The sequence below is a fragment of the Streptopelia decaocto genome, assembly GCF_964273445.1.
Source record: "Streptopelia decaocto genome assembly, chromosome: 2".
Lineage (NCBI taxonomy): Eukaryota > Metazoa > Chordata > Aves > Columbiformes > Columbidae > Streptopelia > Streptopelia decaocto.
The window spans coordinates 87,506,544-87,531,369 of record NC_138655.1 but is presented as its reverse complement, the minus strand read 5'-3'; the positions used below and the strand labels follow the sequence as shown (position 1 = coordinate 87,531,369).

Below are 24,826 nucleotides of genomic sequence, written 5' to 3'. Positions count from 1 at the left end.
GAGAGACTGGAAACTAGAAGTTTTACAATGCATCAGACAGAAAAGTGATACAATTTTTTGTGGGGTAGAGGAAATAAGAATATTTGTAAGATATCAGTGATGGGATTGTTTCTAAACATCATTTGCTTACTGTTAGTATTTTTAGTAATGATACTGCTCTATTCAGTCCTAAGATCAGAAGGAATTACTATCTTTATCTGGATTTCTGTCTAAAATAAATTAGTTTATAGCAGGCCATAACACCAAGGCCAAAAGCAAAAATGATTGAGCACTATACTCTGAGAAGTCCACAGAACAATTTAGGAAATAACAGGTCAAATAAATCCTGCAATGTGGCCTCTCTTGAAGTGTGCCAGTTGAACCTTTTCTGGTTTATTTTTCAGCCTTTGGGGTAAAGTTTTCCCCAAGAGTCAAATTAATGTTGAAGATTTATACAGCAGTACCTCTGGGGCTCTTGACTCCCCTGGAAATGGAAGAATGGCATCTTCATTAGGTTTGAAATACATGTTGAATTGGTTTCTAAAATAAAGTTTAATTCTCTTTGAAGATAAGTGAATAACACAAATAGTTGTGTACAGGGTAGGCATTTCACTTCGCTGCTCATAAGGTACTGACTGATTTTGTGACTTTAAGTGCCAGATTATGGCCCTTCCCTCAGCTGATACCAGGGAAGAACTGAGTACCTAATTCAGTGAGACGATGAGCACCATGTGACAGGGCATCCACAGCTGCTAATGAATCCTCTAAGAAAGGCTGTGGCCACACAACTTGGAGAAGAAAGCTGAAACACTGTGCAACCCCGACACACCGTGTCAAGTTTCAACAGGAGCAGCAGAGACTTGCTGTGCAAATCCCTGCTGCCAGCGCTTGGCTTGCACTAAGGGGAAACTGTGTGCAAAGTTAGCTCAGACTGAACATAAATACTAAAAGTGAGGCTGTGAAAGCAGAACTTTCAACACTGATCATGTTTCTAAACGTAGTCTCAGGCCATGAGCACTGAAAAGAAGTATTTCTTCATCTTGTATTTTACAAGCTATGTATTTGGCCAGTAACCATTGTTCTATTCACAGCTGAGCTCCTCCTGTTTCCAGTTCCAGGCAGGAGTTGGAAAACACAGCAAATCCTACACATTTTGGTTAGTATAACATGGGATATTAAAGTTAGCAGAATTTGAGATTTTAAAATGTACATGTATGTTTTGGCTCTAAGACACAATACCTGATAACTCTTCTGTTTTTTACCGAATCAGATATTTTGTGATACAACGAGTTTATTATAAACTAGTTTGACCAGCTGTAAATCAGTAACCCACCAGAGATGAGTGGGATTAGCTAAATTTAGCTAACCAGTGTGCAAGACACAGAACCACAGAACAGGATTTGTGTTGAGGGGGACCTTTGAAGATCTCCAACTCCAGGGGCTCAGGACAGAGCAGCAAATGCATCTGACCCTTGCCATTTGCAAAGGGGGTGGCTGCTCCCCTGGCAAGCTGTGGGGAGGGAAGAGGCATTGGACCTTGTTTGCACACATGGGGATTAGTGCAGAGAGGCACTCCCTTCAGTAGAGTTTGCACTGCAGGGAAAAAAAATGCAAAAAAAAATATGTTGCATAGACATTTGGGTTTTTCCTTCATAACATTACCCAAAATGTACCAGAAATAACCCAGCAGCATCTCTTCACCCCACAGGGCTCACCACACATCGTCACGGTTCACACACTCTGGCAGCACAGGAATGGCCCTGTTTAGCTGGTGCTAAACAGAGGCTTTTACTGCAAACCTCCTCCTCTATTTCTTTCACTTTCAGGAATAAACTCCTGCATTCTTTACTGGTAGCAAATGCAGATCCATCCCCATGCTAACCCACAGTACCATCGGAAACTGCTGCTATAACTCAAGAGTGCCATAAAAGGATATGCTGGGGGTGGAGGACTGTGTCCGCATTGCTGAGAAATGATGGAAATAAAGGGAAGTGTTGTGTTGTTTTGGTTTGGTTTGGTTTTTTCCCTGTGGCATTCACCACTTCATCACAAGAATCCCTGTCCCCACATTTTCAGAAACATTGTTGATTTTTGAGGTTGCATTTCTCAGAACTTCCCCAGGAAATGTGAACACTGTACAATGACAGCTTTAGATAACAGAAACATTTTCTAGCAGGCAAACTGGGCTGATAGCTTCCAGAAGGGAAACACAGACACAGCCTGGAGAACTGCTGCTGCAGCTGTACTGCACCTTCGGATTAGACAGTCAAGAGTAGTTTGCCAGTTTGACTCTTTTATTGTGCTGCTCCTGTCTGTTCTTGCTGAGTTATCATTCACTTTTATTTCCTAGACTTTCTTGTCCAAAGAGCCCCAGGAAACTTATGGTGTGTAAGCTACGGTAATCATGAATGCACAACATGAAGGTGCTTTGCATCCAGCTATATGGCAAGTGGCTAATGTATGTTTTCCTTTTCATGGGTCATAAAGCACGTTGCAAATGTTAATTTGTTAAACCTCATGCAGAATCCCTATGAGGAAGATGTTGCTTGTGTTAAACCAGCAAATTAGTAGTAATGTCTCCCTATCAGTCAGTGGCAAGTTTTATTTTTCTCCCACAGACTAAAACCTTTCCCAGGTTACGTTTAACTGTGACTTCCCTGATTTAAACCACCCTTTACAAAACATTCTTCATTTCTCAGAGCATGGAGAGAGCCTTGTCTTTCAGATCTGTGTCTCAGATCATCAAAACTCACCAGACACCAGTACGCGAGGAAGAAAACACATTTCTTGGAAGTTCATGGCTACAGTTTTCCATGTCAGTAACTTCAATGAGGTGCTTTAGACCATTTTCCTCCTATTCTTTGAGACTGAAATAATTTGCTTTATCCCTACATAAAAGGCAGCCTTCTTTACTATATAAATAATGAAGCCTCTTTAGAAATGTGTGGTTTTGTATCCTGTTCCTGCAGACACCGTATACAAAATTTTCTTTGGAGTAATTTGAGAACTTAGGGGGGCTTAGGAGAGGTCGTCCAGAGAGGTGGTGGAGTCTCCATCCTTGGAGATATCCAAAAGCTGTCTGGATATGATCCTGGGCAACCAGCTGTAGGTGGCCCTGTTTGAGCAAGGGAGGTGGAGCAGATGACCCCCAGAGGTCCCTTCTGACCTCAATCATGCTGTGAGCTTTTATTTCAAGAATGAATGCAGAAAAAGACCACTAAAGAGGGCCCAAATCCTCCCCTCCTGTGTGCATAATTACTGTTGTAATCAGCTCCCTTTCTAGAGGTGTCCATGAGGGCAGGATCCTGCCCTTTTCCCTGACTGAATATTCCTCCTGTTATTATCATTAAAACCAATGGTACTAATAAAAACTCAGACAAAATCCTCCAGGGCTCATGTCACATTATCCTTTAAACTGGTAAGGCATCACTTTAGATATAGGCGTATATCTATATAAATAAATGAAGCCAAAGCTGCTTCTAGTATAAGCTTTTTATATAATGCAGAGTAGCATAAAAGCAGAACCATTACACATCACTGGGGAGAAAGTGATACAATAATCAGAAAACAGGTCTATTTACTGTAAACAAGTATTAACTGCTTGGCAGTTGCTACAGGAAAGGGAATTAGCATGGCTAGGTCTCCACCATGCAAAGGATTTGCCACAGCTACAGAATGCAGATGAAGAAAAAGTATCCCTACATCACCTCTCTGCTGACCAGGATCCAGCTGACCAGAAATCAAAAAACACAGAACAAGGGCTACTCTTTTTTTACTGGCAGTTACTGAAAATTGTTGCAGACAATTTTCCTCAGACAGTAGCATACCAATTCCACCTTTGCAAGCCCTATACTACATGGCTGGGTACTATACTACACGGTTGGGCTGGCGAACTGTAAGGAATACAGAGGCATACATGGGCATCAAGGAAACAAAGTGTTATTCACATCCACTGAAGTTAAGGCAAAATTTACTCCTGTTCTGGATTCAGATCAGTATTTGCAATTCAATAATCCTAGTGGCAGAGCATCCAATTGATTGGTTCTGAGCTAAACTGCTTGCAGTGGTTACTTTGAAAAGAAACGAGCTGTCAAAGGGTTAAGAATGCACTGAGAAAAAAACAGCATTTCTGATTTTCATCCGTGTTTTTCTCACAATGTTAAAAAATGGCCCAGATTTTAAGGTGAGCAGAATTTGCCAAAGAAAAGAATGGTATTGGTAGGATTGTATCTAATAAAATACAAGAAAGGGTGGTCAGCCATAAACACCTCTGTGAGAGGAAGAGACCTCGCCACAGCGACAGCTCCTGTAGCAGCTGATGCTACGGTGCCTTCCTCATTGACTTCCATGTATGTCTTATGGACAACATTTGACAGCATCAGAGTATTGGTAAACGACATTGCAGAAAGATCAGCTTTTGATTCAGTGAAGATGTCAGTCATCCCCATCTCTTTTAATACCTCATTGAGGCTAAAGGTGCCTTCAAGCTTGAATCGGGGGAGGTACACCTCTACTCTTGTCTCAAACATGTGCTCTGAAGAGGTCCACAGCACTAAATTTTCACAGGTCATTGTGCTTTCAATCTAGAAGATGGAGGGGGAAAAAAGAGCTTAAAATATGTGCACAGCTTTGAAAGGTTTAGATCTTTATCCAACCTCTATTCAACCAACTTTCAGCCATAGTCCATGATGCATACTGCCTTACCTGCTCCAGCCCACTGGTAGATCCATCAGCCATGTCACCTGGCAGCAGGATGATCATGCTCAGTGTCTTCTGAGCATAAGGGAGTTCAAGGACCTGAGCACCCATCTCCTCAATGAAGCCCAATTTAAACATGCCTTTCTGATACATCATCGGTACAGGTTTTTTCTCATTCTATTTAAAAGAAAATTATACAGTAGTCACTTAAGCAATACAGCTCTTAACATTTAAACTTATTATAGGTGCAATATCAGTAATCAGGGTTTCAGCAGTAATTGTTGTTAGACTAAACATTTTTCTTTATTTTGTTGCATATACAGTAACACACAAGACATCAGCTTTGGCATGCATAAATAAAGGGGGTAATTCTCTGGAAAAAGAAGAAACAGCACTGCAAGAATCAGGCTGTCATTTATCAGACTGATTGTTTAAACAGGAAGCAATAAATAGGTCAAGAGCAAAATCATAGCCTTTCTCAGACACGGTCTTCTAGATCTTGTTATCTCACCTTTTTTGCGATGAGGTTGTCTGAAAGCTGTGTATAGACTCAAAGTTTCCTTTTACAGTTAGCGAACTTCCTAGCTATCTTCTAAAGCAGTGAAAGAACAACTTTGGTAGATGACATATTTTCAGAAAAATAACCCTGCTAATATAGATTAGCATATGAAGAAAAATCTATGCAGCTTCTCCCTGCCTCATAGTTTCTCCTACTGCAGCAGTGCACCAAATGTTCTCAGCTATGGATCATTGTCTATATCCGTATTCAAATATAGATTTAAAGTCACACATATAAGTACTCAGTATGACAGTTTCTTACCGGTGTCATAACAATGGAATGCAACATGATAACTAGAAATACATGGTTTTCTGACTTTTTCCTTGGATCTATGACTAACATTCAAAAGACACTTTTTCCCATACAAAACTCTGCAAGTTAAGATAAGACCTAAATCTGTTGGGTTTTTTAATTTTTGTTATAGGTGAGAACTAAGAGAATATTTACACAAGATATGGAAAGAAGACAAAACTGAACTAAATCTGAGTCCTTTCTGATAATATCTGTCGGGCTTAAATGCCACAGACAGCACTTAGAGGAACATGCTTGCTAAAGAACTAACTTTGCAACCATATTGTGAATAACTTAGTTAAAACAATGAAGGCTTTAGTGATATCCCTATGGTATGAAAAGAAGGCTAAAATTAAAATACATCTAATATCAACCTTCAAATGTTGCAGATACTACAAATAAACCGAAATACCCTGTAATATTTTTTCCTTTTTCAAATTGTAACTGCGTATTTGCAGTTTGTTACTACAAACTAGTAATAGTTTGTAGTAGTCTAGTTTGTTTGGTCTGTTCGTTTAGTCTCTCAAATGCATAGCTAATGTTAAAAGACATTGAACATATAAACGCCAGGACGACCCCTGGTGGCTGTCTGAAATGGGATGCTCAGATTTGCTTCCATCCATGACAACTACCTGTAGTGAGTACTATGTTCAAACGTGCTAATCAAGGCTAACACTTCAGTCACCAAAGCAAAACTCTGAGCTGTTGCAACTTCTGAGTCTTGCACATTTTTGCAGTAAAGATTATGCTTTTCTGTCAAAAACCCTCCTGCTACCTCTTCCCAACAGGAGAAGCAGGTTAAGTTCCCAGCACATCCACACGGTGTTCACAGGGCAGCTGAGCCCTGGACATTGTGCTTCTGTGTTATGCTTGCTTCATTGCTCACAATATCTAGGGTAAATAATGTTAAGATTTACAGAATGTAGATGTACCTGATTCAGTTTAAAATCTTTCTGTACTGTTTTTTGTTCCTCAAACTTGTATTCCCAGGATGCTTTGAAGTAGATGACATTCACCAGAACCAGCACTGCACGTCTGTCGATCACACCAGGAGCAAAGAGTTCCTTGATTTTACCTAAGGAAATTTTGGAATAAACAAGTATTTTCTAGCTGTCATTTTGGCTCTGGACTCTATTACTTGTCTGTGAACTTAGTTTTGAAGAAACTTAGAAATCCAGTTCTTGGTTTATTCAAATGACAGAGACAATATAGACAAACAAATGGTAGATTCCTTTGCGCTGTTACCAGCCAGGGAGGGCAGGAGGGACTGGGGTCACCAAATTAGCCAATTGTCAGTGCCAGAGACCACACACATGTGCCAGGTGACATAAACCATGGGGAAGGAGGCAGCATCATTAATCATATATTTCAGTTTATATGAGGGCATCTTTCGCTTTGCACCAAGAGCAGCAGTTAGCCGGCTGTGGAGCCTTTGACTTCCTACACAGAGGCTGAAGTAGGAGTTAGCAAGTCCACAGGCTTCATGTGAGCACCCAGAGCAACGATGGCTCCTAACACTGTGCAAAGTGGCTCTTGATCCTTCAGCCTTCTTACTGGGAGCCAACTGGGGTCAACAGCTCTTTCCCACATCAGTCACAGGCCAGTCTGCCAGAAGGACAGGTTTGGTCAGGAGATGGATGACCAAGAAATTACAGAAGCCTTCAAATTTATTTGCCTGTCCCACAGTAAGTTCTGGTTTATGTTCAGCCAGAAGATTTAAAAAATGACCATCCCACTTCTACAGCAGCCCTGGCAAAACTAAAGGAAACCATGTTTAGTCTAATCAGCAGGAGCCAATGGCCCCTGCTAGCCTGTTAAAGGCAAGAGCTGGTCGATTGTCACTTGTGATAGTGAGTCTTGCTGGTGGTCACATCTGTCATCTTCGTGGGTCTCACTCTACATATAACCAGGTCCTTGGTTGTCCTCCCTCCTCCCCCAGGTTGTTCTCAGTCTCACCATGAAGTTCACAATATCCATCCCTTGCTGTCCTGTATCTGCATTTGTGGCTGTTTGTGAAAGCAATTTGGCAGGTCAAGCCTTATAGGTATTGTTGCAATTATCATGCCGGGCATAAGGGTGGGAATGCAAAAGTATTTTACCACAAACATACCTTTAATTCAGAAATAATTTAGCTGGTAATTTAATATTTCAACAGTAGATAGGAAGACCAAACATCTTTAAACAGCATCAGACTGAACACCGAGAAATGTGAATAAGTCTTTGCTTTTCATACCCTAGAATTTCTTTTGTTGAAGCAGTGGAAAAAGGCAGTGATAGTATGGCTATGATTTTGCTTTAGTTTACCTTGTGTCTCACTTTCAACCCAACTGTTAATTTTTATTCTGGCAACTTCAACAGCACTGTGAAAGTCCACTGTTTGCAGCATTGCTGCATACAGTTCCTTAGCGCACGTTAGAAATTGCTGTAAAGCAAAATAAAGATTATGAATTGGTCAAATCTGTTAAGTACTTATTCCTTTTCAAAAGAAATCAACAGTTCAGAACTGTTATAGAAATTGTGGGGGACCTGTTGACTCCATAAGGCAAAATTTATTTTGGAAACATCAACTGTCTGAAGTTTATTCAGAGAATCTTTGAAGAAGAGACAATTATTCTATTGCATAGGCAAAAAAAGTAAATAAGTAAAAATAAATCTACATGAAAGAGTCTTCCCATGAAAAACTGCATACCTGAGGTCCAGACAAAAATAAAAAATTAGAGAAGATGCAAGATGTGTTGTTTAATACTTAGGTATCCAAATCATTCAACAGGAGTAATTGACAGCAAAGTAAAGATGTGACTAACAAGGCACCCATACTAAGTAATCTAGAGACCAGTCTGCCAGTAAGAAAAGAGTAAGAAGTTTAGAACAGCAGCTGTATGCATTAAACTATATAACTTCTCAGGTAACAAGCCCTCTCCAATCTTGCTGCTGCTCCAGTAATGCCATTTGCAAACCCAGATGTAAGTACCTTACAGACAGACTGAACAGGCCATTTTTGGCTGTAGTCACACCTCTGGCTGAGTGTAAACATATGCCAAAAGCAAACAGAGTTCTCTTTTTTTTTTTGCTCTATAGCCATTGATAGCCATGGGGTAGGGGGGAGGTTTAAACAAAATAATTGAAAGCTGACAATCTTTTATCTTTCCCACCAGTCCCAGGAGATATGGCTCCAAGGAGCACATCAAGTGCTCCAAAATATACACAAGTGGGGGCAACAGGGACGCTCGCAGTTACAGGGAAGCTTGAGGTCAGGGCCACAGCAGTCAGCAGGCACAGGGAACTTACCTGCCGGAGTTCAAATCCTTGTTGTATAAAGAGATTGTTGGCCAGGGATAAAACATAGCCTTCACCGAGGTTTTGCAGTTGTAGAAGCAGTGCCTGGAATACTTCATGGTTAAGGTTCCCATCCTTGTTACACTAGGAATATTACAAACACAACACTCATAACCATTCCTCTGTATAGCTTTTGTTGTTAATTAGATTACACTATAGGGCTAATTCCTGTTGTACCTATTTTTAAATCTAGCTAGTTCAAGCTTTGTAGCCTGATCCTCCTTCAGATAAGATCACTGAAGGCTTTGGCATCAGCTTCATGAAAAACTTGGCCCTTAATAAGGCAACAGCTATTATCAGGCATTTCGTAGTGCGTTAGGTAGACTTTGTTCGTGTGATCTTGACTCCCTCCAGTGGCAGACTGTAGTGCTTCACAACTAGTAACCCACCGTGCGGCGAAGAAAAGGCTCCTGTGCTCCCCACCCAAGGATGTACCTGTGAGAGGGATGACTGCCTTTCCTGGCTTCGTTCTGGCTCCATTTCTAGGGCTGCACTCTCAAGATCAGATCCAAGGCTCATTCTTCCCGCATCTTTCCTGATGTGGAGCACCTGCAGTTGAAGATGCCAAATTATGGCAACTGTAACTGGGATAAAAGCATTTTCCGTGTTTAAAAGGTTTGCTATGCTGTCCTACAAAAATGCTGTAGATTTATGAAAGATATTTTCTCAGCTTCAGTCAGGCTGAAATGGCAGACTTAGCATTGTTCATATATTCATGTTCAAATTCACTTTTCTATACAAGCAAACCAAGAAGAGCTTGCACTTAACCCCTCAAAATGTTATTCTCCACTACCTCAAAATGTTTACACTTGATTTGTATTTTTATTGCTACAGTTACCTTATATTTCAAAACAAAATGTTGCTTCGGGCAAAGAGACAAAAATAGTTTTATATTAAAATACCCAAACTGGCTTTTTGTAGCCATTCTTAATCTTTGCATCAGCTTAGGAAATACATCAGAACCACAGTGCTCTTACTGGAAAACAGTCTTTGTTACTAATGTGCAAATATCTTGCTGCAAATTTTCCAGAAGTTTCTCCATTATAATAATATTGCATTATATGTAGACTTATTCTTTTTTATTGAGGATACTGGATCTTCATTGCTTTCCTAAAATAAGCAAAAGTCCCTGTGTATTGGATTGATGTGGCAAGGTTATGGTAGCCAGAGGTAGCCCTCATGTCAAACAGAGCTGGTTCCAGACTGCTCCAAAATAACTTATGTATGTTTTGCTGTGACAGTAACTGGTGAGTGATGACTCTGTCCTTACCTCTACTCACAAGATTTTTCATCTAATTTTCTCTCCCTTTCCTTGTTGAAGAGGGAGAGTGAGAGAGTGGCTGGGTGGGCAACTGGCAGCCACCAGCCAAGCTGAAGCCATCACACCCTGAGAACCTTGTGAAGAGGGCATGTCTACCTCGGCTGTGGGTGACCCAGCAGTCAGACTGTGCAGGTGGCAGTGTTCGGATATGAGAGATGAAGATCTGCCAGTACAGAGCCAGCTACTGACAAGAACCTCTGCCTTAGGATTATTGGTCTTCTACTGCTCATGGGCACAAACAAGAAAAGAAAGATTGTAGATAGCAGAACTTGCACTGTGGGAAGCAATCGAAGGGGTGGCCTTCTTCACCCCCTCCTTGCACACCTGGGTCCCCGTGAGCTCTGCAGGTGAGACAATTTGACTCTTGAATATCATAAGTGATAAGTGAGCTAATGTTTCCAGCCACCCAGGTGAAATTACTTCAGGTTTCTGCAACTACCCACACAGACTCACACTTTCAGGATTCTTATAGCAACCATGAGAGGAAGTGTCTGTTTGTAATTCTGAACCACATTCTGGCAGCAGGTATGGGGAAAGCCAGAGTGCCCCACTGTGGTGTATCACCTCCTCTCATTCAGCTATTGCTCCGCCCTCCGGAGTCTGCATGGGAGCATGATGTGACTCACACAAGCAGATGCCAAGGATCATGGCACATGAAGCACAGCTGGGAAGGCAGCAGCTGTGCTTGAACTCTTGCTTGTTTTCTATGAGACCCTCACACATATGTCATGCTAGGATGCCCGACATTTCCATTAAGGGAACAGCAAGCAATATGGAAGCATCTCAGCATGTTTCATTAATACTTACTTTCTCTATCTGAGCAGCAGTGTTGTTTCTTGCACCTAGATGGACCAGGCCCAGGGCAACAGAGATGCTCATTGGAGAGAAGGCAATGTTTGTGTCCTTTGCATTTCTGTTGAGCTTATTGTAGAGATCAAGGCAAAACTCAGTAATTGATCTAGAAATGGGGTCCATCATGAAGCAGCTGCTGACTGGAGCACAAAAGAAAGAAGAAATTTAATGCAGCTTGTTGCCTAGCTAGATCACACTGTGAAGCATCTGTCTGCTCTGAGACTGTCCCATAGCTCCTTGCTAAATAATAGAAGTTTGCCAAACTCCGAGAGTTTGAAACAGCCAACCTTGCACACATCTGTCAGTCCATGCTCCACAGCAAGGACACAGCAGATCTGGAAAACAGACCCAGGCTCACAACATATGTGTATTCCTCAGAAAGGACCATTTTTCTATCTTGTCCTATGGAGTGTCTTATTTCAGATCATGGCACTGAAATCAGTGACCTGTGGATTAACATTTTCCTTCTCCAAACTGGTTTGAGGTATACAGTTATATCAGCTCTTTCATCTTGTAACAATATCCAATTAGTGACAGAAATGTAGTGACAGAAGCTATGCCTGCATATAACCATGTCTGGTAACCAGAGCTGTGGTATGAAGGTTTCAAACAACAGGTTTATAAAAATAAAATCACTGTTTATTAATGTTTTCATATATGAAAAAGGGTCATTAACAGCCATGGAGACTGAACTACATATGAAAACGAACAGTTTGAAATACTTTTTCCCTTTTCATGCATTTTCCAGGAGCCACAGATTCAAGTAGGATTAACAACTAAAATTTCCAAACCAACCAATAGCTCAACTGCCCTGAAAAGAAGTGTGTAATTTCCTGCTCAATGATATGACAAGATCTGTGTCACTCTTTTCTTTTGCACTAGAAATATAACAGTCTGATATCTTTCCTGTGGGGCATTTACATTAAATCTGCTCTGCAAAGAAGCTGGGAACAAGTTCAAGCTTGGTCCTTACAAGCAGGAGGCCATCTGGAAAAGAAGGGGGTTAGAAACTCCTTTTCACAGTATCACAGTATCACACAGTATGTTTGCGATTGGAAGGGACCTCAAAAGATCATCTAGTCCAATCCCCCTGCTGGAGCAGGAACACCAAGGTTCAGGCGGGTTTTGAATGTCTCCAGAGAAGGAGACTCCACAACCTCCCTGGGCAGCCTGTTCCAGTGTTCTGTCACCCTCACTGAGAAGAAGTTTTATCCCAAATTTAAGTGGAACCTCTTGTGTTCCAGCTTGATCCCATTACCCCTTGTCCTATCATTGTTTGCCACCGAGAAGAGCCTGGCTCCATCCTCGTGGCACTCACCCTTTATATATTTATAAACATTAATAAGGTCCCCCCTTAGTCTCCTTTTCTCCAAACTAAAGAGACCCAGCTCCCTCAGCCTTTCTTCATAAGGGAGATGCTCCACTCCCTTAATCATCTTTGTTGCCCTACGCTGGGCCCTCTCCAGCAGTTCCCTGTCCTTCTGGAACTGAGGGGCCCAGAACTGGACACAATATTCCAGATGGGGTCTCACCAGGGCAGAGTAGAGGGGAAGGAGAACCTCTCTCGATCTACTAACCACCCCCCTTCTAATACACCCCAGGATGCCATTGGCCTTCCTGGCCACAAGGGCACAGTGCTGGCTCATGGTTATCCTGCTGTCCACCAGGACCCCCAGGTCCCTTTCCCCTACACTGCTCTCTAATATGGAATTTCCCAACCTATACTGGAACCTGGGCTTATTCCTGCCCAGATGCAGGACTCTACACTTTCCCTTGTTAAATTTCATTAGGTTATTCCCCGCCCAACTCTCCAGCCTGTCCAGGTCCCGCTGGATGGCAGCACAGCCTTCTGGCGTGTCAGCCACTCCTCCCAGCTTTGTGTCATCAGCAAACTTGCTGATAGTACACTCTATTCCCTCGTTTAAATCATTAATGAATATATTGAATAATACTGGCCCCAGTACTGACCCCTGAGGCACTCCACTAGATACTGGCCTACAACTGGACTCTGCACCATTGACTACCACTCTCTGGCTTCTCTCCCTAAGCCAGTTTGCAACCCACCTCACTACTCTATTGTCTAGACCACACCTCCTCAACTTAGCTGTGAGGATGCTGTGGGAGACTGTGTCAAAGGCTTTTCTGTCCTTTCGGAGGAGAATTGTAAAGCTGTTGTGTGAATGCCAGTGGGATCACATGAGCTTTTCTAGAATCATTATGTCCAAATATCCCCACATCACTTGGAGTGTTAGACAATGATATTTTGGACAGCACACCAGAAAAACTTGTGAAAAAATAAGCTTTTGCCTGCTTGCAAACATAGAGATGAGTAGCTGTGGCCTGTGTTCCAGAAAGGTACTTTATTTAGGGGAAAATGCAGAGCCACAGTATGGAGAGAAGGCCCTCATGTCTCCCACAGTACAGATCTGGATGGCTCTAGCTTTCAGCCTGCACTGGGACAAGCATGGGTTGGGTCCATAGCAAGCTGCCAGAGCTCCTCTCCACTGAGGAGATGGGTGAATGCACAGCCAGTTGGTTATATCTACTGTCTACAGAAAGCCATGGCACAGCAGGTGCTTCTTCTCAGCCCTGTGCCCCCCCATCTGCTGCAAACCACAAGCCCAAGTTATGTGAGGAACTCCAGCCTGCATCACCAGAAGGCTAAGGGTGACAAAAGGCTGATGCAAAGCTGAGCTTCAGGACTTTTCATCAGCAGAGCTCTTGTGCAGCCTGTCCTGGGCTGTTGATGTCCAGCAGCCACTTTTAGAGGGGTTTAGAGCCTTCTTGGGAAGGGGTTGCCTGGTGTTGGGGACCCCCATCCCCTTCCAGCCAATGATCCCCTGCCACTCCTTTCATCCACGGAGGCCCCAGCTCCTCTACCACACACACAGAGCCTGCCCTGCACAGAGCTCTCTTTACTCCATGAACTACTCAAAATTTCTTGCATTGTCCTCAATGGTGAAGAGGGCATGCTACCTCTTGCTCGGCCATGAGCCGGACACAAACTTTGCATGAGAAGCTGGGGCTTGGGTAACAGAAGTTACCAGGACTTAGAGAGCTGATGTGGATCAGCTGAGATGCAGCATTTGTCTGTGCAAACCACTTTAGCACACAGCAAGTGCCAGACAATGGGTATGAACTCAGCCCACAGAAAAACCAGACTTAGCTTAAGACAGATTGCTGCAGTGGCTTGGAAAAGCTGAAAAGTCAAGTTGCTTAGTATATGAAGGTGCCATGTGTGGCAAATGCAGTTGTTTCTTGCCTTTTGACTAGCTTGAAGAACACAGCGATTATCAATGCTTCATCAAGGTTCTGACTTACGCTCTGCGGATAGAACTTGCAATGCTGAAAGAAGTTAATATCTGTTTTATACTGAGATGTTTGTTTTATCCCGAAGTCCAGAAGTACTTCACATAAAGACCTAATACCAGTGGGAAAAACGGAGGTGAAACACTCCAAAGGTTCTCTGAACAAACAAATTAAAGATGAGTTATATCTCATTAATTCTGAAAACAGCTGTTCTAGCTTTGCTGTTTGTGCCTCTGTATGTCTGTGTCTTTCATTTTCCTTTTAATAACACAGTCATCTTTCCACAAGAGAAGTAATTATTTAGTGCAATGTCTTTTTCTTCCACCTTCATTACCTACTATCTGGAACATTCTAAAACAAGACAGCGCTCCTTTAGTGCTGAAGTTTGTATTGCTCCACTTTCACACCTCTTGAAAGATCTGAAATGGAGATGTGAAATGGTTCATGGTGAATGTAGGTCGTGAGGCATATTGTAGGTGTGCCCAAACCTCAGAATGAGTCAAGGAGAAAAATAGAGTTAATAAACATCCTCAGAAGGAAAGAGGCACCTCCACCCCAACCTGCAGGGACAGGACTGACTGCCAAGCGTGGAAGGAGAACCCTAGAAATGGGAACAGGTTTTAAAAGCAAGTGTCTGTCCTATCAAGGTGGCTACTCCTTTAGAAAAAGCACCAAGCTGTCCTCATGGTGATGTCCAGGTACAAACACTGTGGCCACCTCCATGGTTTTGTGAGTGGGAACTACTTAGAGAGATGCCCTGGAAACCCAAAGCAAAAGAGGGGAGATGTGAGCTGGTGGAAGAACTTTTGTACTGCTGAATGAAAGGATTTAGCAAACTTCCTTAATCTAAATTGGGGTAGACACAAGCGTATGAATGATTCTACACCATAAAGCCATGTGTAAAGTCTGTGAAATCAGTGAAGTTTTGGATTTACTGAGAGACAGTGGAGTTTGCAGAACACCTACGTGGTGGACAAGAAATGGTAACATTATTTTTAAAAGATTTTGCAGTGGTAAGGAGAGAAGATATAAGGTGGAAAGAAGTGCAGAAGATCAGGAAGATCACAGCTGCTCTTCTGCTCTATCCAAAGCGCCTGCACTGAACACTAGCAATAGTATAGATACAGCAAGAAGGGTTGGGGCTTTACAGCTGATGAAGGGAGGTGTTTTGCATGATGGTTCAGTAGCTTTCAACACAGTCCAGCAGATGGAAATCACTGGCACTCTTCTATGTGAGCAAGAAGCTACCCAGGAAAAGAGCTTCCTTCAGAGAAAACCACTGTGTACCAAAGAGGCTGAGAAGATAACAATCTCCTTCCATGCCTGTGTGAAAGGAAGAACACTCCTTTTCTATAACCATTCATGATCTGTTCTCTCTTCACAGTTTGTTTTTGGCTAAGGGTAGATAAAATCAAGATAAAAACTCCCAAAGAATAAAAAGCTGTGCTCAAAGCTATCCTAATTAGTAGGTGTATTAGATTATATTATGCAGTCAACAGGAGGCAGCAGTAAATGAAGTGGGGAGGCTAAGAGAGCTACAGCCTTGTTTTTAAGGTACTATATTTACTACAAGGTAAAGCAAGAAGGAACCTGTTTTCCCTGACACCACGTGATAATTCTCATTGCATGTTTTACTTATTCAATCTGCCTCCCATCAAGGTTCTTCAATGCACATTCCTTTCTCATATATGAAGGAGACAACTGGCAGAAACGACATATGGCTATCCTAAAAAGGAGCACATGCCAGATAATACTGTCTCCTCACATGAAAAATCTGATCGGTAGAAGTGACTTTCTTGTTTTTCATGACCATTCATATGAAAAGAGGTTTCCAAGTGTTTCTGTGCTGATTTGGAGTGAAAGAGACAAACAGCACATAAGAAAAATGAAATTTCATACAACACCAAAATTCTAATCATCCCTATAAGACACAAAATATTTCCAAAGTAAGATGCTTTAAATTAAAAACCAATACATTTCAGTACAAAATAACTTTTCAAGGGAAATATTACCAAGTTCATTTTCTAAAAAATTCTTCCTCTCAGGCCAGAAATGGCTTTTTCTGACTGCTTTTATTATTTTGCATCCGTACCTTCAGGATGTATCTTTTCTACCTCTTTCTAGGCCAATTACTCCTGCCAAATGGACATGAATGTACATTCACCTCTTATAGGCTCTATAGTGCCAAGTTATTTGCTATGCCTGTGTAGGCTTCTCAGCAAGCTATTAAACATCATTGCCAAACCCAAGAGGTAATATCTCAATGATGAAGACTAGCATCCCCACTAAGAGAACTAAATCTGATTGCCACTCCACCCTTCCTATTTTGTATAGTCATTGTTTAAGAATATAAACAAACCCCTAGAAGCAGGGATCAGGGTACAGGGGAAAAGCCTAAGCACCCAGTCAGACAACTGCATGCCCTCTCTCTTGTCTAGTCAACATTTCAAGGCTTTTTCTTGTGCCATGGAAAACTGAGTAAAGAAGGGAAATTAACTTGTATCTCCCACTTTGTGGGTGAGTTTGCTCAGGTCATCAGCACCATTGCTCCATATGAATCCCATTTCTATCAGAGTGGGTAGAGGCGCCCTTCAGCCCTCACAGAGACATATGCAAAAAAGCATCTGCTTTCTGGTATAAGCTACTGAGCTGATCAGCCCTGTGGCAATTAGAGTTTTCTGGATGGTTGAGAGGTCCTGGGGAAATTCCATATTCAGAAGTCTGTGAAATTTAGGCAAGAATCTTTAGATTCATAGCTTTGGACATGTGTTCCTGAATTCCCCATCTACTTCACACTGAAGACCAACTCCTTTTGTGTGAGTTCTTGAACTACCTGAATTTTAGCAGTTTTGCTGCCTGTAGCTTGTAAAGATATCTCCCCCTTTTGTCCCATTTGTAACATGATGTTTACTTTAACAACCTGTAGACTACTTTAGATCTGCCAAAAAAAACCCACAAGTTATTCTGGGGAAGAAAAAAAATAATAATTATTTACCTTCTTGCCTGAAGAGGTTAAATGAAAAGCACAACAGCTGAGCTCTGGAGCATGTTCTTGTGAATACTGTATTACAAAAGCCTTCCACTCTCTTGTGGGAAAGTTCAGCCTCTGACCAATTGCTGATGATAGCAACATGTTGCAATTGAATGCAAATGCCATCAACGTGAAGTTTCCCGCAGAAGACTGGGAAACTTATATCTAGCTATATGCTAATAGCTTTTCTCTCAAAGCTGCCCAACAAGTTAGGTAGGCAATATCTGCTGGCGACATCTGATTGAAATGACAAGTCACCCTCAGCTGGAAAACTAGGCATTAACCCTGGAAATCCATGGCTGTACTTCTGTGCACTGTCCCATTCAAATTTGGTGGGGCTGGGCTGGACACAGGGGTGTGCAGGGTTCATGCCAGGTTTCAGAGAAGCCTTGTTTGAAGCTGAACTTGCTTGCAGAGATAGAGCAAATGAATGGGAAATGCATGAGCTTTATGTTGCCTACAGCCATCTCCATCAGGTAAGAAGTCAGCTTTATGTGTATGGAAGGAGCTTAATTAGAGAGAGGAAGAAGTATTTCCTTGAACTTAACAGGAATCCCCAGCCAGGGGGTATTCTTTTAAATCATTGGACTTAAGAATAAAAGGCCAGGAGTGGCTGTTCACGTAGGTTACATCTCCAGAATAAAGTGAGATGGAAAAGATGAGAAGCGCAGAGCTGCACTAACCCAATGTTTGATAACCCCTAATCATCACCACTGAGCTCAGGTGCAACATTGGGCTATGGCAGCTGGACTCAGGGGTCAAAATTAAGTCCCTTAGGGCTGCAAGTGGCTTTGCAACTGTAATGGGTTCGCACAGCAAGGTTTTGGTAGTGGGGGTGTCTCCTGTGGGAAGCTGCTAGAAGCGTTCCCTATGTCTGATAGAGTCAATGCCAACCAGCTCCAAGACGGGCCTGCTGCAGGCCCAGGCCACGCAAAGCAGCCATGGCGGTAGTGCCTCCATGATAACATATTTTAAAAGGGGGGAAAAGTTGCTATGCAGCAGCAGCTGCAGGCAGACAGAGGAGTGAGAATATGTGAGAGAAACAATTCTACAGACACCAAGGGGAGTGAAGAAGGAGGGGCAGGAGGTGCTCCAGGGGCCAGAGCAGTCTGTTCCTGAAGGACTGCACCCCATGGAAGGAACCCACACTGGAGTGGTTCATAAGAACCGCAGCCTGTGGGAAGGACTCACATAGGAGAAGTTCATGGAGAACTGTATCCTGTGGGAGGGACCCCAGGCTGGAGCAGGGGAAGAGTGTGAGAAGTCCTTCCCCTGAGGAGGAAGGAGCAGCAGAGACAACGTGTGATGAACAGACCACAACTTCCATTCCTCATCCCCCTGTGCCAGTCCCGGGGTGGGGATGAAGGAGGTAGAGAAAATCAGGAGTGAAGTTCAGCCTGGGAAGAAGGGAGGAGTGGAGGGAAGGTGTTTTGAGATTTAGTTTTTATTTCTTATTACCTGACTGCGATTTAATTGGTAATAAATTAAACTAATTTCCCCAAGTCAAGTCTGTTTTGCACATGATGGTAACTGGTGAGTGATCTCACTGTCCTTATCTCGACCCATGAGCCTTTTGTATCTATCAAGGCCAGGCTGGACAACCTGAGCAACCTCATCTTGATGATGTCCCTGCTTATTGCAGGGGGCTTGGACTAGATGGCCTTTAAAGGTCCCTCACAGGTTTCTATATTTCCTCTCCCTTGTCCAGCCTCAGAAGGGAAGTGAGAGAGCAGCCTTGATGGGCACCTTGTGTACAGCCAGGGTCAGTCCACCACAACAACCGTGAAAATTTTCTGTCTTCCCTTTCTCACCTCTTCTTTCTTCCTACAAAGCATAAAACTGGCTTTGGATTCATAGGATATTTGAGAGGTCAGACATGGTGAGGGGAGAAAGAAGGAAAGAGGAAGAAGGTCTCTCAGCACCATCTTGCTCTTCACACACTTTCCTTCTAGTGCTGAAGATGGGCCACCCTCATCCTCAGCAGCAGTCCTACCAGCTTTGCTGTTCCTTGCTCCTCTGCCAAGGTTTCAGCCCAGCTGCCCAGGCTCCAGTGCCCACTCAAAAAGAGGGATTGGTAAACAATACAAGATACAATGATAAAATTAGTGTTCTTCTTCTATTTTTTTTCCTCACTTTTTTGCTTCCATTTGTCACTCATTTCTGTTTCTCTTTTGCCTTCCTGTATGTTTCTGTAGTGTTCCTTAGTCTTCTTCCTCAGTCCTTTTTGTATATTTATGTTTGGGCTTTTTGTTTTTCAGTTTTTTTACTTCTTCACACTGCATTACCATATATATTTTCTTCTTCTGCCTTTATGAATCCTAGCCTCTTTTCCGTGACAGTCTAAGTATTTTTGAGCATCTTTCAAGACTTTCCTTCTTCCAATCTCTGTGCTTTCTGCCTCCCTTCCTCCTATATTAACATTGTTCCTCCACTGATTTACTTCACTTGTTGTGCACATATGTTCCCTCATAACTCCTTTGACATCAGTTTGATTTCTTTGCCTCAGGAAATGTCAATGTATGTGCAAATGTTGTCTTTTCTAGGCCCTTAGGATAGTACGCTTGGGGTTCAAAAATGTACTGCTTTTCCAGTGGGGCCAATTGGCTCTACATAGCACTGTTCAAGCTTCAAAACCAAACTGCTCTTCCCCACAAACAACTTTTGTCACCGCAAGTCATTAAGATGTATCCCTTCTCTTCTACAAAATGCTGGTAGTGGGAAGTGGGCAATGACTGTGCAGGTGAGCAAGTGACAAGATGACTAGGCACATAATACTGCAGCTTGCAACTGCCTGCAAAAGCCAGTCATGGCTTGTTTTTTTCCATCGGGGCCACCACCCATCACTGGATGGTAATGCTCTGTTGAAAGGTGAGGTGGAGCACCTTGGCAATCTGAGCAAGTCCTCAGCTACGTTCACTTTCTCCATCGTAACCAACACCTTTCAGCACATAAGCGTTTCTATACACAAGCTCCCACACACGTTTTCCCATGTCCTCCTATGCAATTCCTTGCCCCAGACCCAAAGGCCAGCATGGGTGGAACCAAACAATAGACCATAAAAGCGCTTCTCACACCAGCAGGAGCCCTGCTGATACTTCTCCCTCACATGCTGCAAGATGGACATGTTTCATACTGGAACTGGTAGAGGGAAGTGGCAGAAGTGAAAAATAAACATGAGCTTTTTGTGGGCAAGCTACCCCATTTATAAGTGACCAATAAATGGGGTTGCCTTCTGTAGATTCAGACATCTTTGTATCTCTAACGTCTGCTTACCTTGCATAGGCTGGGATACCTTGGCATTAGTCAGAACGTGGAGAAAGATGGGTCCCACCCTCAGGCAGTGTGTCTCTCTGCTTTCATGGGATAACCCTTCCTGTTAGCACAAGGAACTTTCTGAGAAGATGTTCTTGTGTAAATTTGTGTGGATGTGCTAAGTGCTCTGATCAGCATTTAAGCAGAGTATGAGTTGCATTGAATGAAGACTGGCTCTGGGACTGGAATGTTTTCAGAACATGAAAAAGCTGAGAAAATTATGCCTGAGTTTTTCTCCTTCAGGAAGTCTCATCTAGTAAGAAAAAAAGAAAAAAAAATGAGGCAATCTGCCAGAGGTTTTAATCAGTCTAGCAGACCAGGACAGATGTAGCAAAAAGTGCGATATGGCCTGCTGGACACCTGGAACTACCTGACCAAGAATCAGTGCCCAAACACAAACCATACAGACTATCAGCAACTAGTCCATCTTGTGTATGTACAGACTGCCTGTGCAGCTGTTTAGTCACTCATCAACCCCATGTGCAATGCTCTGGCCCACCTCCTACAGGAGAACCACAGGGACGACAGCTCTCGATAACTGATCCCAGCCTCCAAAACAGATCAGACAATGACAGGGTGTATAAAATTACCTCCCAGCCATTCAGCTACCACTGAAGTTATTGAGCTGGTAAGGATCCTCACAGGCAGCTCTTTCTCAGATAGGGTAGGCCGCAAAGTAATTGCTATATTTTGTATTATTCTTCTGACTTCTATTCATGTAACAGAACATCCAATGCATATCAGCAAAGACCCCCAGAGGTCCGCAAGGACTCACCTCCTATTGTTCTTGGTGGAAGTTAGTCACCTCACCAACTTCAAGGAGTCAATGACTCCTGTTAATCCTCTAATATTAAAATGTATTAAAGCCCATTAAAGGTCCAGAGAAGGAAGAAAACTGGTAAAACCACTGAACCATTGAGACTAAAGGCTTCTGATGGGTTGCAAAGGACAAGGATCAGAACTCCTGTCTCCAAATTCACAATAACCATCATTCTGTTCTGTAGTGTTAGAAGAGAAGTATGCAGATTAGTGGTTTCATGTTCCTATTTAGAAATCTCTTTCCTGTTTCTTTCAGACCTGAAGCACCAAAAGGAATTCTCAAATAAAATGCTTCCATTGTTTGAGGATACATAATTGAATTCTCCGTAAGTTGTGACCAGGTAGTAACATAGTCTTTACTGGGACCTATCATCATGTGGTCCAGAAAAGCAATCCAGACATTGATCTAGTTTTTTGTTTTGACTTTGTGGCTTAAGTGAATCTGTTCATTTCCATTCCTATCATTTATTGGAGAGTAAGAGTGAACACTGACACTGTCAGTGAACACACAAGAGTGAACATACACACTGACACTGGAAGTATTGCAGAGATGTGACACGGGTTTTATAGTGCTTTATTCTGAACAGTAATTAGGTAAACCAGTACTGAACATATGCAGCAGGCAGTCTTCAAATAGAAATGAAATCTGATTACCATTATTTCATATGGGATGTGGAGACTGGTAATTACAATGTTAATCTCACTCAAGTAGAAGTCCTTATTTCTTTCTCATGCCTCAGACATTAAGTGATTATATGGAATGAATCCAGAACTAGAAATGGCAGATAATCTGTGTGTGTAAACAGTGGCACTTCCCGTATTAATCAAATTCTTTTCTGTCCTAGAATTGCATGATGTTATTTTTCTCAGGATATATACAATGGGGCTCCTCGTAGCTTCAGTGAACTGGTCTCTTCTACCATGTCTGAAGGGAAATGAGTCAAAAAATCCCACACAGCAGAGTCCAGCTTCCCCAGTCTACAAACTGGTGTAGCTCACGCTGAAGAGTCTCCTGGGTATACATTTTGTCACTATGATGTTGCCTCTTGTGTCCATAGGTCTCAGTGTTGTAGCTGCTGTTTCCCAGATGCAAACTCTGATGCCAGCCTGAATTGCCTCACTATGCTGCAGAACTCAAGTGCTGTTTCACCAGGCATCGGCAGGGTCTGATAGGGCACCAGAGAGTAGCCAGGTACAAGGGCTGTCACACCACATATCCACATTTTCCCCTTCTAGGCAGTAGGAATCCACAGAGCATGGGTCATGAGGGTGAGTGGTTTGGCTTGGGAGCAGGAAAGTAGCTCTTCCTTGCAGAGCCCTTTCCAGCTCCCGGTATTTTTACAACAGGCTCTCAGTTCACTTCATTTTGGGAAAAAGATGTCACAGAGGAACCAAATATACTTGTTGCTGAGGCTGGGGTACTTCTCAGTAGAATATGATGTGTTCTTCACAGTGGGAATCCTTCAGCTTAAGGGGATGAAACATAAGGGGGTAAACTAGTTCTGCTGCATAGGTGGAGTACATTGTATTACCCAGCTGATGAATGAACCTCTTAGATTTCCTTTCAAAGGTGATAGTCAGGATGACAAGCTTTACAGGGCCACACACCACCATAAATGTAACTGTGCTTTTTCATAATGAATATGCCCTGCTTAAGGGGAACAGAATCGGCCTGAAAGAATCACATTGCGAGTTTTGTTGTGTCTAAATAAAAAGATAAATGGATGGTCAGCTTTAAATTCATCTTTATGTTGCAGAATCCTATATCCTGGTACTTCGCGGGACTCGCCACCTTGCTCATTGACTTCCAAAGAGACTTTATGGATGATCTTTGACAAAACCACACCTTTTGTCTCACACATCTCAGAGAAATCTGACACACTCTCATTGAAGACATTTGTCATTCCCAGGCTTTCCAGAAGTGGCTTCAGGTCATAATCACCTTCCACGCTAAACTTTGGAAGAGATACATTCACTTTTGTGTTGGCCATCATGCTGGGATTGGTCCACTGTAATAATGTCTCAGGGGTAAGTGCCTTTTCCAGCTGAAGACATAAAGGAACAATGGAAATTAATGAGCAGTCCAAGGAAAGAGAGAAATAAAAAACAAACAAAAAAATGACCGAACTTCCCACTCCTACCAAGCCCCAAAAAATGAAGTCCAAAAGGCAACCTTTGCATTTGAATTCACAGCTGTAGCATTCATGGTTAACAGATTAACATACTTTCAGTTATATTGATACGAGTATGATTCAATCCATAGGACAGGCCTCTGGAGCAACTCCACTGTATGTGCATGTTCTATTTGCCACTTACAAGCTTTTGACAGGCAATCACCTCAACAGCCATATGAAAGAACCTGAGAAAGGCAGTCCCTACACAGGTTACACTTTGCCAACTGGCAGATCCGAAAGTCTTGGCTCCTGACCCTACAGAGTAATGAAATTGCTGGTATTTGGGACAGAAAAAGACCTCAAATCCAGAGCCTGATCTCAATAAAACATGCAGCTGCTTGAGCAGTTTTTTAAAAAGTGGGAAGTGAGGATGCAGAATTTGGGGCCACAACAAACTGGTGTCAGGAAAGGTCTCACTTGCATTTAAAGATCTGTGTGTTCTGTAATTTACTCCTACATATAAAAGCACCTTACAGCTGCAAAGGCAGGTTCCTCCTGCCTTTAAAATTTGCGGGCAGCTGCAGCAAATTACAAAGGTGACTTGCATGATCTCTCTTAATCCTTAAACTTTGAAGATGTGAAAATATGTTCTAAAATTTTCATAGATATATGACATAACAAATAGTTGTTCTTTAGGAAATGCTCTATTTGTTTTCAAATTTATGTGCAATTGTAATAAAAAATGGCTCATTTTCAAAATCAGAACTTAGAGAACTTTAAGATCTTATTAAAATAAATCACAGATACATGTCAACTGAAAAAAAATGAGGACACCGAAGTAAATTATGTCGGCACTACTGAGTACCCAGTAAGTATGACTTCAAGCACTTTATTATAGCAAGAACAAAAATCTTAAGATGCAAATCCAGATTTTCAAATTGCTGCAGATTCCTAAAGTGTGTCACGAGCACCTCCTGCTCTTTACACTGTCTTCTCTGCACGCTCTATGTGAAACAAAGTCTTGTTCACAACCTCGTACTTGGCCACAGGGGAAATAATAATGTGACAAATATGAGATCAGGAATAGAGAAGCAGAGTGCGAAGGTAAATTTACAGGAAACTTCCTTCTTATTTCCTTCTCTATAGCATCTAAATAACAAAAACCTTCCATAGGCATATGGTATGATAAGCGGGCTGTTTCCAAG

At 42.4% G+C, this 24,826-nt stretch overlaps 1 protein-coding gene across 1 annotated transcript in view; it reads right to left on the bottom strand.

Annotated features, from left to right (window-relative positions):
* Positions 1–3,370: 3,370 nt before the first annotated feature.
* The window catches only part of SERPINB5 (serpin family B member 5), a gene marked incomplete at its 5' end in the record, with an annotated part of 28,648 nt that continues 7,192 nt past the window's right edge, over positions 3,371–24,826 (bottom strand). The window contains 9 exons of the mRNA XM_082044574.1: positions 3,371–4,562; positions 4,684–4,854; positions 6,460–6,602; positions 7,832–7,949; positions 8,816–8,947; positions 9,299–9,412; positions 10,992–11,176; positions 20,650–20,749; positions 23,193–23,552. Of these exons, the coding sequence (XP_081900700.1) occupies positions 4,158–4,562; positions 4,684–4,854; positions 6,460–6,602; positions 7,832–7,949; positions 8,816–8,947; positions 9,299–9,412; positions 10,992–11,176; positions 20,650–20,749; positions 23,193–23,552 (1,728 nt within the window). The 3' untranslated portion in view covers positions 3,371–4,157. The remainder of the gene's footprint in view (positions 4,563–4,683; positions 4,855–6,459; positions 6,603–7,831; positions 7,950–8,815; positions 8,948–9,298; positions 9,413–10,991; positions 11,177–20,649; positions 20,750–23,192; positions 23,553–24,826) is intronic.